General features: G+C 44.2%; 1 protein-coding gene and 1 long non-coding RNA gene across 3 annotated transcripts in view; one reads left to right on the forward strand and one right to left on the reverse strand.

The window, feature by feature from the left end:
* HSD3B2 (hydroxy-delta-5-steroid dehydrogenase, 3 beta- and steroid delta-isomerase 2) lies at nucleotides 1-7,809 on the reverse strand. Of its 2 annotated transcripts, none has more exons than XM_073896055.1 (4): nucleotides 7,659-7,809; nucleotides 7,316-7,487; nucleotides 3,395-3,559; nucleotides 1-1,222 (listed from the first exon to the last, which is right to left on the reverse strand). In XM_073896055.1, exons 2-4 carry the CDS (start codon nucleotides 7,458-7,460, stop codon nucleotides 411-413), a joined length of 1,122 nt encoding a protein of 373 aa, XP_073752156.1. In that variant the 5' UTR covers nucleotides 7,461-7,487; nucleotides 7,659-7,809; the 3' UTR covers nucleotides 1-410. The 2 variants fall into 2 exon arrangements, with proteins under 2 accessions (XP_073752156.1, XP_025728397.1); XM_025872612.2 differs by having other exon boundaries at nucleotides 7,316-7,533; nucleotides 7,659-7,806.
* LOC141373392 (uncharacterized) overlaps nucleotides 3,566-14,088 on the forward strand; it is a 25,413-nt gene continuing 14,890 nt past the window's right edge. Inside the window, exon 1 of the long non-coding RNA XR_012379298.1 lies at nucleotides 3,566-6,056. This is a non-coding gene — a long non-coding RNA (uncharacterized lncRNA). The remainder of the gene's footprint in view (nucleotides 6,057-14,088) is intronic.

Below are 14,088 nucleotides of genomic sequence, written 5' to 3' on the forward strand. Positions count from 1 at the left end.
TTAGGCATTAAAATGTTTATTACTCTTTTCACTGAGCTGCATGTAGGAATAGGAATTTGTAAAAGATAAATGCTTCGCACATAACAAAGGGAATGGAAATAATAGGCAAAACTCTACATGAAAGAGGCCCGAATAGCTCAGAGCCAGCAGCAGAGACTTTTGTATTAGGAGCTGCAGCAAATCTCCTTCTCTGTCCTCTGGAGCGTGGGCAGGACAGAAAGCTTTCCGATTGGACCAGGGACCGGGAAGTTTTCCGGTGGGAGGAGGAAAACGGTAAGACGGCCATCTTGTAAAAGGGAGACAGTGTGACCTGGGCTCGTGGCTGTGTTTCTTTCCATATGATGCCAGAGGGGAGAGCTTGATAGCCGTCTCCCAACAACATCTGCGTCTACGTCCTTCTCACCCCCAGATCAGTGAGTCTTTATTTTTAGGGTCTCTCTGTGCTGTTTCACCAGGGAGCCAATCCACTCCATGGTTTTCTGCTTGGCTTCCTCCCAGCTGAAGAGTGGCTTATACCCCAGATCCCTCTGAGCTTTCTTATAGGAGAAGGTAAATACACTATTTAACAATGTCACTGTGTGGCGGTTGAAGGGGGGTTGATATTTGTAAATCGGACTGAGCAGGAAGCTCACGATTTCCAGTAGGAAGGCAAGCCAGTACTCCAGAAATATAGGAAGGCTCATTCTGGAATCAAGGGAGAAGCCCCATTCCTTGCTCAAAGTGTAATTGAGGTCATCATAGCTCTGGTGAGGTGTGTCATCTGAGATGTAATAGAACTGTCCTCGGACGCTTGGGGCCTTCTTGGGGTCCCGTAGGGCCCTCAAGGCCAGAATGTGAGCCCAGGCCGCATTGCCAACATAGACAGGATTGACTACAGAGAACTTGCTATGATGCGTCAGGATGCCATTGTTCCTCAGGGCCTTGTATATGTAGTCATAAAGGAATATGCTCCCTTCCCCATAGATATACATGGGCCTTAAGGCACAAGTGTGCAGGGTGCCGCCATTTTTAAGAGCCCACCCATTAGCAGCCAGCACTGCCTTCTCTGCAAGCTTTTTGCTGTAGGGGTATGGAGCAGACCATCTTGATTCGAGATGCTTTTCTTCATGGCCATTCTGGATGATCTCCCTGTAGGAGTTGGGCCCAGCCACCTCTATGGTACTGGTATAGACGAAGATCGGCACGTTAGCCTGGGCACAGGCTTCCAACAGGAGCTGGGTACCTGCCCGTGGGGAGTACACCGTCAGTGTCAACAAATAACCCAAAGGCCCAGCCATGCCCACAGACCATGTCCACCGCCTCCCCCCAAGTGAGGTGGTTATTGCAGATCAGGAGTGCATTCCTCTGTGTCTCCGGCCTAAGATCTGAACATGCTATAGCCATAGGAAAAATGCAAAATTGCAAAAATGAGAAGACGCTGAACTTTGGGTTCTGGAGAGCAAGAATTTCTAGGCTTTTTGGATTTCCTGGACCTGTGTGTGTACTTTGAATTCTGGAAAAGGACAGAGGGTTGCCATTTTATATTTCGCTGAGTGAAGACATTAGAAAATTATCATTTATCCCTACCACTTCGTTAAAAACAGTTTATTTTAAATAAAAAAAAAATATGAGGCCATACTCTCAGAATATGGACTGGAATTTTACCTAGTCCTGATTGAATGCTCCCTACAAAGGCCACTCCTAATTCTGACTGTGACTCCCTTTACCCAGGTCTGAAAAGTGAGGGTGATAAACCTTCCTTTTACTTAGAATTCTGGAGCCTGGCCCTGGCCATCTATGTTGACCTTGGTGGAGAACCAGAAGGGGAAGTGTGCCCTCTGGTGGTTAATACCTATAATGGGAAGATCTTGCAGAATCCAGTTAGCTGGGGGAAGTAATGCAGAGCGCCTTCTCTACAACAAAGAACTTTCCCCGCAAAGCATCGTTTTTATTTCTCTCTCTCTCTCTCTTTTTTTTTTTTGGTATTAAAAACAATCCTTTTTTAAGGTCTTTGTGCAATTTGATTTTTGGGAGAGACAGACTCATTTTTTAAAAAAAATCAAATCTAGAGGCTGAGAAAATTTGGGGTCAATTGACCCACAGAGGGAAAAATGACCATTATTTGAAGTATCTTCTAAACCTGGAATTGACATTAATTTTAATTAACTGATGCCTCTACCACTTCTCAGGGATTTCAAATCCCCTGTTGTTGGGGGTCCTGGGGAGCAGGAATTAGCAGAGGGGGCTAAAAAGGAAAACTTGGTTAATTTAGCAGCTCCCTCCTTGCAGTGTGGGAGTGGTGAGGGTATGGCTAAGCAGAAACTAGAAAGGGTCTTTTTTGAGATTGTGCTACTTTAGGCTGGAGACCCTAAAGCAATGAGTTGCTTTAGAAAAGGAGCCTCTGTCTAACGACTAACTTTGTAGAGCAGGGCAGGAGAACCAGATGTGAATGGGGGTTGGGACACTGTGGTCCTAGAGAGACTGGCCTCCAGGGCTCAGAAGGATGACTTTGCATGTGAAGCTAATAAGGGATTTAAGCTAATCCCTTACATAAAGGTGTCTAGTTTTAAAGTAGGTTGGAAAGCCACAATCCAGAAAGAACCACCAGGCATTTAAGGGATGAGGATCTAAGGAGGGTGTACTTTGGGCACCTAGCTAAAAACGACCCTTTAATAGCAGACCCAGCAGTGAGCTGAAGAAGTACTCTTATGGAGAAGGGGAAGCTACTATCATTAAGAAGATATCATGGGAAGGCCAGTCCTGGGTGATTCTGTTGTGCCAGACTGCTATGAACTAGCTTTGCAGGTCTCTTGAGAGGAATCCTTCTTTGGGGTGAGCAGGAAGGTGCTAGATGTTCTCATTACGCTGGGTGATCCTGCACAGGAGTCCTGCCTGAAGGAAACTGGCCTGGAGCTGTGGCCCTTCGCTCACAGTGGACACGGGGGCCCTTCCCATCACAGAGCTCTTAGTTCTTGGCCTTACTGTGTGACCACCAGCTTAGAGGCACACAGAAGGGCTAAAATGATGACCAGGGAGGCACTTGTAAGATCTGGTCCTCGCCCAGGGAAGCAGAAGGTAGTTCGATCACGAGAGTTCAAGGTTAGCTTGGAGTCCATGCTTGATTGAAGCTGCAGTAAAGAGAGATTTTGTGGCCTTTGGAGACACACGGGTGTGGGTTTAAATTCTAGCTTTCCTACTCAGGGGGACTTGGACAAGTTTCTTAGCTTTGCTCAGCCCCAGGTTCCTCATCTAAAACACTGAGCATAACAGCCTTGAATCTCTCAGGGGTGATAAGAAAAAGGAGCTGGAGCAGGCTCAGCGGGTGTTCAGTGGTGGGGGCCTCTCCTCCCTTCCTGGTCTGTTTTCTGAGCCTCATTCCCCCACCTCACTCCATATCCTCCCTGGGATACTATACCCTTCAGATTGACATTCATGATGGTCTCTCGGTGAAGGACATTCATGACGTCAATGACAGAAGCGGTGTGAATGACAACCGAGGTGCCCTGGCAGGCTCTCTTCAGGCACTGCTCATCCAGAATGTCTCCTTCCACCATGATCACCTTGGTCTTGCTCTGGAGCTCTGTGTGAACATGAATCAGGTCATTGGAAGGCTTTCTGGATCTGGAAGTTTCCTGATAAAGGTGGTGTTTACCCAGGGAGAGGGCAGAGATGGGAGATTAATCCATGGAAGGAACAATTAAACAAAGGCACAGAAGTCAGAATGTATAGCATTTATTGGGAAAGAGCAAACATCCGTTTCCACCCCATTTTATTCTTAAAAAAAAAAAAAAAAGAATTTGTGCAGTGAGGAGTCAAGTATGCCTGGGATGCAAATTGTTAAAGAGATTCATGGGAAGTTCATAAAATTCATTAAGGAGAGTGGGGTGATTATGGAGCGTGGATATAAGAGGAAAGAATTTGAATTTAATTCTGTAGGGAATGAGGAATCCCGCCTGGATTTGGCACAAGAAGAGAAACATAAACGGAGTTATGGTGTAGGTACAGCCAACCCTGGCTGCAGGACATAAAATGGATCGGTGTGGTGCATCTAAGAGAGAGCAAAGCAATCGAGAGATTCATCGAGAGAATGTCTGCAGCAAAGTTCCGAGGAGGACAGAACCAGGGCTCCCACAGCAGAAGCAGGGAAGGGGAGGGACACACAGGCTTGACTTTTCAGACCTTATGCAGCCGGGTCCTTGTTCTTACTGGAGAGGGGCCGACAGGAAGAGGAAGAGCCCATGTCAGCCTGAGTATTTCCTGCTTAGGTGACCAGAAGGATAGTGAAGCCAGTGACAGGGAATTTAGGATGGGCCCAAATGAGAGGTTTAACTGAAAAAAAAAAACCTTATTAGATATCATCTAAAGCAGACATCAGTGCTGAAAATGAGTCAGCCACCAAGGGACTAACTTTCTGGCCATCTAGCTAAGGACAGTGGATTCAACCTCAGGGTCTTCAGCTCCTCTGAAATCCACCGGAAGCGGCGGCACTGCCAATAACATCATCACCTCAAACGAGCCCGTGACCTAAACATGGCGCTACATACAGTTTGGATAAATACCCTACACTTATTTTGTGTGTTCTGCTTTGCACACAACTTTCACAGCGTTCTGATTTTTCTTTCACAGCTATCTCATGACATAGGTATTCCAATTTCCACTATACAGGCAAGGCAACTCAGGAGGAGACAGGTGAAGGGGCAGGTCTAAGTCACACTTCCAGTGAAGACTCAAGCCTGCTCCCTGCCTTCAAGCTTTGTTCTCTTTCCCCTGTCACTCAAGTGCAGGACTCGCGCTTTTTTTTTTTTTTTCCTGAGGCAGATTAAGGATAAGTCAATGTATGTATGTATTTAAAGGATAAGATAATTTAACTGGAATTGGCAATGGAGACCAGAGAACAGTGAGAGAGAAACTCAGAGTGAAAAATTCAGGGCAGGGAAATTTCCCTCCTGGGTTACAACTTGGAAGAACCATCTGCTCTCCCTCCCTAAGCCTCTGCCAAGTTTGCTCTGCCCTGAGCTAGTTCCCATGGTTGGGCAGCTCCAAGAAGGCCGTGAAGTGGGAGAATGGCAGGGGAGAAGCTGCTGGGAATCAGTAGGATTTTCTCTGATTGTGTCTCCACGTCTGCCTCCCCGTCCCTTCTTCTGTCTCTTTGCTGCTGACTTCAGCAGACAGGCTCAGGTCAACCTATTAGTTTGCAAGGGTGCAGAGAGACCAGAAGAGGGCGCTGCAGATGTCTTGGTGGTGGAGGCATAGCTCCCTCCCTCCTCGAGGCTCTGTGGACGGGACCAGTATTCTGCGAAGCTCGAACGTACACTTGCTTGTGTGGTGTGGACTGCGTTGTAGGGTGGCCCAAAGAAAAACTACTAGACAAATGAGTGGCTAAGAGCACAGCCTCTGCAGTTAGACCTTCGGGTTCAATTCCAGTGTTGCCATTTTTCAGCTGGGGGACCTTGAACAAGTTAGTCTTTGCTGTGGTTTGAGTGTTTGTGTCCCTCCAAATTCATGTGTCGAAATCCTAATGCCAATGTGATATTGTTAGGAGATGGGGCCTTTGGAAGGCGATCAGGTCGTGAGGGTTTGACCCTCATGAAGGGGATCAGTATTCTTATAAATGAGATCCCAGAGAGAGCCCTCTCCCCTTGTACGGTGTGAGAGCACAGCAAGAAGACACAGACTCTGAACCAGGAAGGGGGCTCTCACCAGAGCCTGACTCTGCTTTGCGCTTGGATTTTTGCCCCGAGAATTGTGAGAAATAAAATTTCTGGTGGGTTTAAGCCACCCAGCCTGTGGTATCTTGTTGTGCAGCTTTGACAGACTAAGACACCTTTCTGTGCCTGCTTTCTCACCTTCAAAAAAGAAGATGATATTACCCATCCCCAGGGATATTATGAGGAGCAAATGAGTTGACACGCGTAGAACACTGAGCACAGTGCCTGGCACAGAACGACCACTGTGAGGATTCTCCATTGGGATCTGTACAGAGCCCCTGCCTGTCCCGGACACCACCTGACTGCTCACACAGGGGAACCCTTCGTCTAGGTTGAACATTGCCTTTCCCGGGCAACAGCTGTCAGACCGTAAGTATTACTGAGACGTAAGGGTTGCAAACAGTTGATGTTGATCATGTATGTTCGTGTGTGTTCATCAGAGGCATCGTTGAAGCAGAGGGTAGAGAAAATAAGACATCTGAGATGTTCAGAGCACAGGAAAGAAGAGGAGAAGAGTGATGCTCGCAGTCCTGGAGGGCGGGTGTGGGTGGGGGGGCTCCGTGTGGGGAGGTGGGGTCTTCTGGGCACCCGGGGCCTGCGTGTTGATGTCCAGACCGCAGGGGCTGGGGAGGGGGACAGGGATTGCTTTGGGGACACACAGTGGGGAAATGGGAGAGACTGAAGACTCACTTTGCGAAGAGGCAGCCCTGGAGCCCTATGACGGGGGCGTCTGTGATGAGGCTCTACTCCGAGCCTTGAGGTCCGTTAATCAGAGGGCCTCCGCAAGTCGCTTTACCTTCGTATACCTCAATTTCCTCAACATCCTGTTGGGTGAGACCCCGTTCCTACTTTCCTCACAGGGCTGTTTTGAGGATTTGGGGGGTGAAACGGGTTTTATAAATCTAGCTTTTGCTTTTGCACCAGGGGCAGCAGTCTGGGAAAACAGCAGAGCGGTGAGCAGATTCTGCAGTCACTTTTCTTGTGGTGATGAGCAGGGACAAATGGGAAGAAGAGATATACAGGGAATCCACATGAGGAATCCACACTCTGGAGCCTCACACTCTGTCTCTGGCTCCCTCCCACGCTGTGTGTCCTCTTCACCTTCCTCCCTCTCCTCTCTCTCTCTCTCTCTCTCTCTCTCTCTCACACACACACACACACACTCAGCTTTACATTCACTGGAGATGTTGAATGAAGCCACAGAAAGACCAGGGCAATCAAGAGGGGCAGGGACCCCCTGGTAGGGTCTCCAGGTTAACAGGGCTTGCTTGCCCTATGCAGATATTGCACAGCCATTGCCAAGTCCACAATCTTCAGAACATTAAAGAGTTGTTGACAAGGGAGAGATACATGATTTTATAAATGAGAAGAAAAGAGACCTAGAGGCCAGAGTGGCTGGCCTACAGTCATCCGGATCTCTAGTTCCGGATCAGGGTCAGACCCAGGCTCCTGACAGCCCTTTATCTCTTATACCACACCACCGGTGATTTCCTTTCTGATGACTTTGGACAGGGGATCAGCCTCAGTTTGGCTACAACTTTCCTTGACTTGCTAGACAAAAACCCCTTCCCCATACCTGTGCGGGGGTTAAGATGGAGCTACCCACCCATGAACTCAGGTTCACTTACTAGAAAATTCCTCCCGCTGTTCTGGTCTGAAGACTTTGTCCAGTGCCCGGATCTCCTGCAGCTCCTTCTCCTCCACCAACAAGCGAACGATCCTCTGACCCAGAAACCCTCCTGCACCTGTCACAAGGCAGCTCCACCCAGCCATGGTCAAATCTGGTTGCCAAGAAGCACTCTCCAGGAACAGAAAAATGGGGGGCAGATTAGATTACAGGGTGACCCTGGGATGGTCAGAAAGAGAGGTCAAGTCGTTATAGGTTTACAAAAACCATTTTGTTCCCTCCACTCTGTTTTTGCAAAACTCCCATGCCCAGGAATAGTTGAAAGAAAATGAGAAAGCTCTAACCTGTTAGACTGTTGGAAGCCAATTGCAAGAGCCTGGGTTCTGGTCTCCTTATCTCCCAAAGGCAGGACTGGAGTTTTATGCACTCTTGTTCCTGGCTCAGCCTTTTCACCTTGAACTCTTACCACATACTCATTGCTCATGTCTTCTCCATGTTCCCTCCTCCCCCAAAAGTAGTGACCTTTAACATATCTCTCATTCCTCCCAGGCACAGGAAGCATATTTCAGGGCCACAGTGTAATAAAGGCTTGGTTCTCCCCGCAACAAGACATCCGGCAGTCGGTGCCAGGTGTCTGGGCTCCACAGTCTGTGGATTTAAATGAAAAGACGAAATCTGCCAGCACAATGGGAATTTTTGCCTTGTGAAGTAAATGCATCTGGGGAGAAAATCCACTGTGTAGTCCATTACCTCCTCTCTCAGAGTACCATTTGAAATGTTACTCTCTTGCAAAGTATAGACCTTTGCAATGGTGGCAGCTCCAGTCACCCTTGAAGTTCTATGGGAAGGGACTTTCTTTCCAACCCCATATATCCAGAACCTCAATCCTGGCAACCTTTGGAGAGCTCTGGGGTGGGGAGGAAGATCTCCATTGAAGGGAAGCTCTCTAGTGATAACTGTTTAGTTCTGTGAATTGGATAATGAGAATAGGTGTCTGTAGTGGTGGCCACAGTGGATCTTATGGACGTTTGCACACATCTCACATTTTGGTTGCAAAACCACTCTCCGCAGAGTCTCAGAGGATGCTGTGAATGCTTTTGGAGCCTGTGCCCCAGAGGTGTCCAAATACCACCACCATAAGCTCTTTTTTTCTACTTTAAAAAATTGAGGTGTGATTTACATGCATTAAAATGTCCAGATCTTAAGTGTTAGTTCAATGAACCTTGACAATTACATACACCATTGTAACCACCACCCAAGACAACATATGGAACATTTCCTTCACCTCAAAAAGTTCTTTCCTGCCCCTTTCCAGTCAGTTCCCACCTCCCCCCACCAATCTACCCCAGAAGCAATGACTTTCTGATTTTTAGTCCCAATAGATGCTCTTCTATTTTTTTCTCCTAACGTCTTTGTGGTTCCAGATATACATTTACATATAGAACCCATGTGAAACTAAATTTTCTGTGTGGATTACAGAAAAATTTACTGTTGTATTTCTCTATTGTTTGTCCCTTTTCTCTTCCATCAACTTTTAATAATCTGTTTCCTTTTATCTGCTTTGGCTTCAATTTACTCTTGCTTTTCAAGGTTCTTAGGGTTAAAGCTTATTGATTTTACTCCTTTTCTTTTGACACTTAAAGCTATAAATGTTTCTCTAAGCACTGGGTTAGCCACATCCAACAATTTTGATGTATTGGATTTTTATCATCATTCAGGTAAAAATATTTTCTAATTTACCTGTGATTTCCTCTTTAACACATGAGTTATTCCAAAGTATGTTGTTTAATTTCAAAAATTGGGGATTTTCTAAATATCTTGTTTTTAATTGACTTCTAATTTAATACTGTTGTGGTCAGAGCATACACTCTGTATGATTTTGTCTCTTAGATATTTATGGAGACTTGTTTTGAAGTCTAGCGTATGATCCTGGTGAAAACACCACATGCGCTTGAAAAGAATGTTTTCTTAAATTGTTGGGAAAAATGCCCCACAAAGATTGGGTTTGACACCCTCCTCTGGGTCTCTCTTTCTCCTTGTGTTGTGACCATTCTCCTCTTCCCCCTTGAGACCTGACTCCTCGTGCTGCAAACACACTTGTCTAGGGAAGTTGGGCTGTAGTCCCTGAGTTATAGCAGCTTGTTCTCTGAAGACCTGTGGAGCCCTACCTGAGGCTACCAATGTGCATCATACAGCTTTGCCTGCTAGAGTAATGCTATAAGTGAACCATACACATCCCCTATCCTGTTCAGGACTGGGGTACTCATTCCTCTAGCTGTTGGAAGTGCTGGAGGCTGGCAGGATTTAGCCAGTGTCTCTTTGGGAATCGCTTTCAGCCAAAAAGCCAGCACAACAAGAGTTTAGAGGCTCTGAGTGGAATAAATTCTATAAATTCCATAGAAAATGAGAAATAAATGAAGGGCAAGGCAGATGGGGGCCACAATATCACATATCTTTTATTTCCAAACAGCTTTATTGGTATATAATTTACATGCCATAAAATCCACTTACTTTAAGTATGTAATCTACTATTTTAAATAAAATTATGGGCTTGTGTAACCATCACCACAATCCTGTTTTGAAACATTTCTGTCACCCCCAGAAGATCTCTTGTGCCCATTAGCGGCCACTCCTCATTACCACTCCTCAGCTCTAGGCAACTTCAAATTGACTTTCTGACTCTGTGAATTTGCCTTTTCAGGACATCATATGAATGGAGTCATACAATATTTTGTCTTTTGCCTCTGGTTTGTTTTACTTAGCATAATACACTTTTTTTTCCTCTAAGCAAATATTCTTTTTTTATTATTATGTTATGTTAATCACCATACATTGCATCATTAGTTTTTGATGTAGTGTTCCATGATTCATTGTTTGCGTATAACACCCAGTGCTCCATGCAGTAAGCATAATATACTTTTGAGGTTCATCTCTGTTGTAGCATGTGTCCATATTTCATTCCTTTTAGGTGCTGAATACTATTCCATTGTAGGGATATACCATATTTGGTTTATTGGTTCACCAGTTGGTGGGTAATTGGAATTTTCCCACTTTTTGGACTATTACAGAGAAAGCTGTTATGAATATCCACATAAAGTGTTTGTATAGACCTATGTTTTCATTTCTCTTGAGTAGATAGGTAGGAGTGAAATCACTGAGGCATACGGTAAATTTATCTTTAACTTAAGAAGGTGCCAAACGTCTTTCAAAATGGCTACACTTCCCACCATTATTGAGTGAACATTTCAATTTTTTTCCACATTGTTTCTTCACTTCTTCAACTGTTATTGTGCACCTTTTTTTTTTTTAATTATAGCTGTCGTAGTGGGTAAGAAGTGGTGTCTCATCATGCTTTTGATTTGCATTTCCCTAATGCAAATGATGCTGAGTATGTGTTTATTGGATATTCCTATACCTTTTAGGTGAAATATCTGTTCAAATCTTTTGCCCATTTTCAGTTGGGTTATTTACGTTCCTATTGGTGGGTTGTAGGAGTACTTCATATTCTGGATACAAGTTCTTTAATAGATATATTAACCTAAAAAATAAAACTATCAGTTATTTTACCAGCAAAAAACGGGTTTATTCAGGAATAGCAGAGAACTGCAATCCTAGACAAGCAAGCTAGGACAGAACCATAGGCAAGTGCATAGAACAAAGAATAAGAACACTTTTTTTTTTTTGAAGAAAAGGGGAAGCTGGGACACTGTTATAGACAGAAAGTCCATTGGAGCAAACTTCCATTTTGAAGCATAGTAACTTTTCATTGATTGAGCTGTGACAGTCTCATTGGCTGGGCTCCTGCTGGGGGAGGAGGGAAGCCTTTTGGGGTAGTAAAGTGGTATCTACCTACAAGGTGCATCTCCTGTTGGGTATGCAATTGACAATGAGTGGTTGGGCATAAGCTCTCCCCCTGTTGGCCTACTGACTCCATCCTAAATGAAATTTCTTTTTATTAATTTCCACAGATAAATGATTTGAAAACATTTTGTCCAGTCTGTGGCTTATCTTTTCGTTTCCTTAGTGGTGTCTTTTGAAGCATAAACATTTTTAATCTTGATGAAATCCCATTTAAAAATTCTTTTCTTTGGGGGGTGCTGGGTGGCTCAGTTGGCTGAATGTGGACTCTCGGTTTCAGCTGAAGTCATGATCTCATGGGTCGTGAGACTGAGCCCTGCACTGGGCTCCACACCCAGCAGGGGGTCTGCTTGAAGATGTTCTCCCTCTGCCCTTCCCTCTGCTCGCAGGTGCACTCTTTCCTTAAAATCAATCAATAAATCTTAATTTGTTTTTCTTTTATCGCTCATGTTTTTGTCCAACCCAAGGTCATAAAAATTTTCACCTATGTCTTCTTCCAAGGGGTGTATAGTTTCAGCCTTTACATTTAGGTCTATGATCCATTTTGAGGGAATTTTTGCCTGTGGTGTGAGTTAATAATTTACATTCGTATGGCCACTTGATTTTGACAAAGATGCCAAGTAAATTCAACAGAGGAAAAGGATTTTTTTTAAAGCAAATGGTGCTGGGACAGCTGGAGAGTCTATGCGCTCAGGGAAGATCAGGACGTGTCATGTAAGGTGTGGCCCATCTGCATCACTACCAGTTGACATGAGAGTTTGAGAATTCCCCAATATGCCATAACATGGGTTAACCAATATGTTGTGTTAGGAAAACTCACAAAGACCAAGAATTGGCAAAGAAATAGAAGGCATGATTTTCCCATCCTTCCATTCTACACTGATGCATAAGTGGTGCACAGTGTGGGTCTGCATTCCATTGTAGGGACACTAGCCTCCTTTATTCTATGTTTGTATCAGATAAACACAGAGAGCAGCTTTGTCAACGGAGCAACGCACATGATGTTGGTGCCAGACGGTCTGGGTTTGGGAAGAAAGCCACTGGTTCCACAGAGAGCAATTCAGGATATAGTCCTTCATGCCAGGAAGAGTGGATCCCTCTTCTTGGTACCTTGCTAAACTCCTGGATCACTTTAGGACAATTATGCCCCTTATGCCATCTAGAGAGGTAAGTTTTGGGAAATGGAAACATACAATAATTTTAAAGTCACAGGATTAGATGAACTGTACGGCCAGAATATTCATGGATAAAAGGAAAAGCCTCAGGACTAAATCCTGGGACAGAGATGATAATGTTTAGAGGTTGAACAGAGGAAGAGATGCCAGTTAAGGAGCCTGAGCAGGAGCACTGTGAGGCAGGAGGAAAACTGGAAGAGTGTGCCTCTATGAAAGTCAAGTGAAGAAAGTATTTCCAAAAGGAAAGTGTGGTCAACCGTGTTGAATGGTGCTGGGCATCAAATGCCATGACAAAAAGAACTTACCTTTGGTTCTGGCAACATGGAGTTCATAGTTAACTTGGTAAGAGCAATTTTCATGAAAAGGTATGTTGAAAATCCTACTGGAATGTGTTGGATTGAAAGTGCAATTGGAGTGCATTGAGTCCAAAAGAAGTTAAGAGAGTGACTACAAAAAAAAAAAAAAAAAACCCAACAAACAAACAAAACCCTCACCTTTTCAAGGAGTTGCACCATGAAGATCTCCCTAGAGACATGTTAAAACCAGTGGGGTCAAGAGTTTGTTGCTGTGGTTGTCACACTGTTTTTGAAATGGGATGCTCCCTTCATTGCTGAATACTTAATACCTAGCACAGTGCATGGAACACAGTAGATGTTCAAAAATTGTTGAACGTTTGACTGGATGAAGTGTCTATGTCTTATACATCTTTATATTCCCATAAGAAATACACATCATTTGACACATTATAGGCACTGAATGAATGAATGAATGAATGAATGGATACATGGACAATCAAGGTCTTCCAAAATGTCTTAATGCTTTTGAAAACCTTATGGACTAACACGTAAAAGGAAATGGAAGAGAGCAGTGACCACAGAACTAAGTGTATTAGAAAGCTTCCCATATTAATGGGACTCCCCATATCTGCCTGTCTGTCTCTCCAGTCTTGGAGGCAGCAATTTGCCCTGTAGTCTCCCCTCTTTTATAGATCCAAGAAGAGTTATTAATCTTTCAGTTTGTTCACCTTTTTCACCCATTGTTAGGATGGAGTGGTGACTTCCAAGCTCCTTATGTGTGGAAACTACATGTAATATCTCATTTCATTTTCAATACAAACTATATTTTTAGAACATTTTTAAGTTCACAGCAAAATCAGGCAGAAAGTACAAAGAATTCCCATGTATACATGCACAGCCTGACCCATTATCAACATCCTACACCAGAGTGGTATATTTGTTACAATCAATGAAGTGGCATATTGTGTTATCATTGAAAGTCCATAGTTTACATTAGAGTTCACTCTTGGTGTTGTCCATTCTAGAGCTTATAACAAATGCAAAATGGCATGCTTCTACTATTACAGTATCATAGAGAAGAGTTTCACTGCCCCAAAAGTTCTTTCTGATCCACCTAGTCATCCCCTCCTCTCCCCTAATTCTTGGCAACCACTGATCTTTTAACTACTGTGTTTATAGTTTTGCCTTTCCCAGAATGTCATGTTGTTGGAATAATATAGTATGCACCTTTTTGGACTGGCTTCTTTCACTTAGTAATATGTATTTAAGGTCTCTCCATGTCTTTTCATGGCTTGTCAGCTCATTTTTTTTTTTTTTTTAGCTCTGAACAGTATTCCATTGAGTGGATGTACCCCATTTTATCCATGTTCCTACTAAAGGTTGGTTGCTCCCAAATTTTGTTGATTATGAATAAAGCTCCTACAAACTTGCATGTACAGGTTTTT

The sequence above is a fragment of the Callorhinus ursinus genome, unplaced genomic scaffold, assembly GCF_003265705.2.
Source record: "Callorhinus ursinus isolate GAN/ISIS: 27379988/994484 unplaced genomic scaffold, GSC_fseal_2.0 scaffold9, whole genome shotgun sequence".
Classification (NCBI taxonomy): domain Eukaryota; kingdom Metazoa; phylum Chordata; class Mammalia; order Carnivora; family Otariidae; genus Callorhinus; species Callorhinus ursinus.

Coding starts and splice junctions, on each gene's coding strand:
- HSD3B2 (XM_073896055.1), bottom strand. CDS start 7,460: ATGGCTGGGTGGAGCTGCCTTGTGACAGGTGCAGGAGGGTTTCTGGGT. Junction 3,560..7,315: donor ACAGCGGGAGGAATTTTCTA/GTAAGTGAACCT, acceptor ATGTTCACACAG/AGCTCCAGAGCAAGACCAAG. Junction 1,223..3,394: donor CATGAATGTCAATCTGAAGG/GTATAGTATCCC, acceptor CCCCACGGGCAG/GTACCCAGCTCCTGTTGGAA.